The sequence below is a fragment of the Molothrus ater genome, chromosome 4 (genome assembly GCF_012460135.2).
Source record: "Molothrus ater isolate BHLD 08-10-18 breed brown headed cowbird chromosome 4, BPBGC_Mater_1.1, whole genome shotgun sequence".
Taxonomy (NCBI): Eukaryota; Metazoa; Chordata; class Aves; order Passeriformes; family Icteridae; genus Molothrus; species Molothrus ater.
The window spans coordinates 67,244,013-67,248,899 of record NC_050481.2 but is presented as its reverse complement, the minus strand read 5'-3'; the positions used below and the strand labels follow the sequence as shown (position 1 = coordinate 67,248,899).

Genomic DNA, 4,887 nt, shown 5'->3' with positions numbered 1-4,887 from the left:
CAATTTCGAGCGATACGGAGACACCACTGACTGACTGCTCCTCTTCCTGCTGCAACGATCGCGGGGGTTTTGCCCAAACGGATAAACACAGATTTGTTGCAATTTTAGAGAATGGTATTTTCGGCTTAGCTCTTCAGACTCAGAGGGAATTGCTGTTTAAAAGTCTGCCTGTTTCTTGTCCTTTAAATGTCTTTTCTAGCTGTGATTTCTCTGTAAAATGCTTGCTTTGGGTGCCTGTTGTCCCGTCGGACTTCAAACCGGCATTTTCCAGCGCGACCCTGCTCTAAAAAAGATGAGGAGCTGCTATAAATCTTAAAGAGAAGGAAGCTGAGAAGGGAAAAGGCACCTTGGGAAACGTAATGCAAACTTTTCTCCTGCTGTTCTGGGTATTCAAAATATGTACGGGAAGCTCTTTTCCCAAGGGGTGCAAAATAAAATCAGCAAAAGCAAGAGTGACGGCAACAAAATATCAACAGAAAAAGGAAAAAAAAAAAAAAAACACACACGCACAAACACAAAAACACAAGAAAACAAACAAACAAACAAAAACCAACAAAGCCCCCGAACACCTCTCTTTATGATTAAAGGAGAAAACCCAAATCCTGATTCTTTAACCCAAACACTTTTCAGTTATTTTCTGTCTCAAAAATCGTTTATTCATTTGTTTTAAAACGAAATACAAAGTTGAAAATCCTTCGGCTATTATATCCCTGCTCAAATCACACAAGGCATGAAAATTTGGGATTGAAGTCAGCTCGGGAAAGCTTCACAGGTTTACACGTCCTTTTATAATTATTTTATGGAAGACATAAAGCGCAAAGACTTTTCCCAAACGCCCCTCTCTGCCCCAAATCCTGTTGTCAGACCAAGACACCCGGCGCTCGCAAAGAGCGCTTCGCGTTTACACCAGGAAAGGGCAATTTCGAGGTATTTTTACCAGCAGAAAACTGAATAACTACTCCATTTAAGAACGGGGAATGAAATGTACATCTCATGTACCTGGTATTTAGACAAAGTCTCTAAATCACCCCGCACTATTGACGGTATTTCTGTTGTTACACGTGTGCTTTGCCCCGGACCAGAAGATTTGCCGGAGCTGGCCCCTGTGTAGATCCCGGTTGTCGGGATCCTTACGAACACCGAGAGCTTTTCCTCTGCAAAAGGATGCGCTTTCCGTGCAGGCTGCCCCGGAGCACTAAGGCGAAAATAACTTTTATTCACTAAATCTCGCCCCGCGCCCTCCAGCCCGTTCCGCCCGCGGTACGAGCGAAGACACCGGTGGGGTTTGTTTGTTTGTTTGTTTAATTTCGGGCAATTCCTTATCTAAAATTAATGAACGGCGATCTCAGCCGCGGCTGTTGGGAGACGGGCGGCAAAACTACACTTCAAGAACGGAGTTTAAGCGAACAGAGTTTAAACGAACAGAGTTTAAGCGAGCCCTTGGCGCTCCCGTCGGGGGAACCGCAGCGATGCGGGGCCGAAGGGATCGGGGGCGATCGCATCCCTGGCAAAGCGGGATGGAATCCCAGAGCGCCAGGACAGCTCCGGCGAGGGGGAGGCCGGTGCGGGGGCGACCGGGCAGCGCCGGGAGAGACCCCCAGGCTGGGAAGGGGGGGACGGGCACAGCACGGGCGGGGGGTGGGTCCGGCTGGGGGATGCTGCCCCCGCGCCGCCGGGAGCCAAATCCCTGGCGCCTCCCGCAGCTCCCCCGCCGGTCCCTCCCCCATCGCCGCTGTCGGGGCCCGGCCTTGCCCCCCTCCGCCTCCCGCCCGCCGCCGAGCCGCGCTACTGGCTGCTCCCTGCGCGCCGCCGCCGCCCGCCCAGCCCCGGCCCCGGCCGCGGGCGGGGAGTCCGGGCGCACGGCAGCGCCTATAAGGGCGCCGCGCCGCAGCCCCCCGGGAGTTTTTGGTCCAGGGCCACCGGGGCCGCGGGGCGGGGGGTGTCGCCGGGAGAGCACGGGAGCGGGGGGGAGCGCCGGCCGCCCTGCATGGCCAGGGATTATGAGCGCCGGTGAGTTGCAGCAGGCGCAGCCCAGAGCCTCGGCGCCGGCGGCCGCCCCCGCGCCCCCGCAGCCCCGCAGCGCGCAGGAAGCCCCCGACATGGCCGTGTACTGCAGCGAGAACTTCAGCGTCTACCCCCAGCCCAGCCTTCACCCGCCCGGCGCCGCCGCCGCCGCCGCCGCGGCCGCCGCCGCCGCTGCCGCCGCCGCCGCCTCCTCGGGGCAGCGGGCGGGCGGGTACGCGCTGGGGGACTACGGGGCTCCCGCCAACGCCGGCTACCTGTGGGGCATGAACAGCCCCGCGCCCTACCTGCAGGGCCCGCCCGGCGCCGCCGCCGCCGCCGCCGCCGCCGCGCCCTTCCTGCCGCCCGCCTCGTACGGCTGCTCGCGGGGCGGGCAGCTCGTGGGCTCGCCCCCGGCGCCCGGCTCGCCGTCGGCGGGCGGCGCGGAGCTGAGCTGGCTCAGCCTGGCCAGCCAGGAGGAGCTGCTGAAGCTGGTGCGGCCGCCCTACTCGTACTCGGCGCTGATCGCCATGGCCATCCAGAGCGCGCCCGAGAGGAAGCTCACCCTCAGCCACATCTACCAGTACGTGGCCGAGAACTTCCCCTTCTACAAGCGCAGCAAGGCCGGGTGGCAGAACAGCATCCGCCACAATCTCAGCCTCAACGACTGCTTCCGCAAGGTGCCCCGCGACGAGGACGACCCCGGTGAGGTGCCGCGCCGGGCGGGAGGGATGGCTGGGCGGCGGGGAACGGCGGTGCGGACACCGGCACCGCCGTCAGAGAGGGGCGGCAGCATCCCCGTGGCCGGCGGGCCCCCTGTTTCCTTCTAGTCGGGCGCTGTCCCGACACCGCGCTCCCCGTGCCCCCTGGGCTAGCGCTACGATGAGCCCGCGTCTCTCCATCCCTTCCAGTCGGATGCTGTGGTGGGACCGCGCTGCGCGTCCCCTCGGGACCAGCGCAGTGATGGGACCGCGCTGCCCCGTCCCCTGACCCGGGCTCTGTGATGTGACCATTGCCTTTCGCCCAGCCCGGCCCGGCGCTGCCCGCGGGAGGTGTAGGCGGGGGCCGGCCGGCCCCAGCCCTCGCCCCCTCCCCGAGCAGCCCGGGAGCGCCGGTTGTGCAAGGCTCGGCTCCTTCGGCCCGTGATTCACGGCTCCCCTCCCTGCCCGCCGCTGCCCGGGCCGGCCCCGGGGCGCAGCCGGTGCCCGGGAGTGGGCGGAGGCGCGCCTGGACAGCGCTGGTCCGGCCCGGCGGTGCCGGGACGTGCCGGGCTGGAGCCGCTCGGGACCTTGCGGGGTCACTGCGCCCGTCCCGACCGTGGGCAGGAGGCGAGCGGGGACAGCTGATGGCACCACCGTGCCCCACACCAAGGCTTGTGCGAGGGGCAGCTTGTGTGCAGCCCCCGCAGCTCAGTGCTGCTGGCCTGCCGTCCCCTCGGAGTGCCTGACTGTGCCAGCCCACCTCTCCATCAGCTTTTCCATGAGCCTTGGCCCGGGCACTGCCTTGTCACCACTGCTCAGATGGCTCTAAGTGGCCCAGTTTCTGTGAGGTGCCAGAGCAAGGGGAGCCTCTCTTCAAATTCTCTTTAGCCAGGTTGGAGGTACAGGTGCAGATCTATCTGTGCTTTAGGATGGGCAGATTCTCCTCTTCTATGTGGCCTTAAGGTTCACTTGGGCACTGGAGGGATGGAGGTGGAAATGTCCTGGAGACAGGTTTTGGATCCACGTACTGGACAACAGAGGGAGGAGGAGCAGGTGCAGGAGGGGTGTGGGTTCTGTGCCAGCTGGACAAGACCAGGATGCTGCTTATCTGCCAGCAGCAGGGCTTGCTGTTACAGAAGTTGACTTTCTCTCTTGTGTCTCCTGTTTTCCACCAGGGAAGGGAAACTACTGGACCTTAGATCCCAACTGTGAGAAGATGTTTGACAACGGGAACTTCCGTCGCAAACGCAAGCGGCGCTCGGAGCCCAACGCGCCCGTGGCCGCCTCTGCAGCCTCCTCTCTGGGGGGCCTGAAGGCCGAGGAGGAGAGACCCATCCCAGCCACAGGCAAACCATGTGGAAACAGCCCACCCCCAGAGCTGGACCCCTCACCCTCTGCCAGGGACCATCCCAAAAGCTCCTCTCCCTCCAGTATCATTTCATCCACGCCCAGCTGTCTCAGCACCTTCTTCAGCGGCATGAGCTCCCTGAGCGGCGGAGGCAGCCGGCTGACGGGGGGTCTCAGCGGGGACCTGCATCACAGGAACTTCTCTGCTGGACAGCTGAGCAGTGGCACTTTCACCCCTTCCAGCAGCTCTTCTCAGGAGGTGCCTTCCCCAGAGCAGCTGCAGAGGGTGGCGGGACCTTCCCCTGCCTACTACAGCTCCTTCCACCCCAGCAGCGGCAGCCAGGGAGCCCAGTACAACCACTACTACAACTTCACAGTCAACAGCCTCATCTACACACGGGATGGGACAGAGGTGTAGGTGCTGGGGCAGCCAGCCAGCGCTGCAAAGGGAAAGGGAGTTGGACCATGCGCTTTTGCAAACAGCATTTCAACGTGGACACTTCCCAGGAGCTCTCCCAGGAAGACTGATCTTCTCACCTTTCGAAATAAGAGCACCCCTTAAGCACCAGCAGAAGGCAGATGCAATGTTTTTTCCCCCCATGCAGGAAAACGTTAGGTGGTGTAGATGGTTTGCCATCTAAATTCTGCAGGCGTGAACTGAATTAATGTTTTCAGAGGTTTCTAATCCTGAATGTAGAACAAGAAGTTTAAAAACCATAGCCATAAGGTGGTATTGGCAAGAGCCAAGCGTAGACATCCAGTGAGTCTTAGAAGAGAACAGGGAAAAAAAATGAAGAGATTTCTTATGAAGTGCCTTGTACAATGTATTAAAAAACCT

The 4,887-nt window shown here is 60.6% G+C and overlaps 1 protein-coding gene across 1 annotated transcript; it reads left to right on the top strand.

The window, feature by feature from the left end:
- Positions 1 to 2,000: 2,000 nt before the first annotated feature.
- On the top strand, positions 2,001 to 4,467 carry FOXI3 (forkhead box I3). The gene is made up of 2 exons (XM_036382633.1): positions 2,001 to 2,706; positions 3,878 to 4,467. Exons 1-2 carry the CDS (start codon positions 2,001 to 2,003, stop codon positions 4,465 to 4,467), a joined length of 1,296 nt encoding a protein of 431 aa, XP_036238526.1.
- The last annotated feature ends 420 nt before the right edge of the window (positions 4,468 to 4,887 follow it).

Excerpts from the sequence above, each read along its gene's own strand:
- FOXI3 (XM_036382633.1), top strand. The coding sequence starts at position 2,001 with ATGAGCGCCGGTGAGTTGCAGCAGGCGCAGCCCAGAGCCTCGGCGCCG. Across the intron at positions 2,707-3,877 it reads CCGCGACGAGGACGACCCCG|GGAAGGGAAACTACTGGACC; the intron begins GTGAGGTGCCGC and ends GTTTTCCACCAG.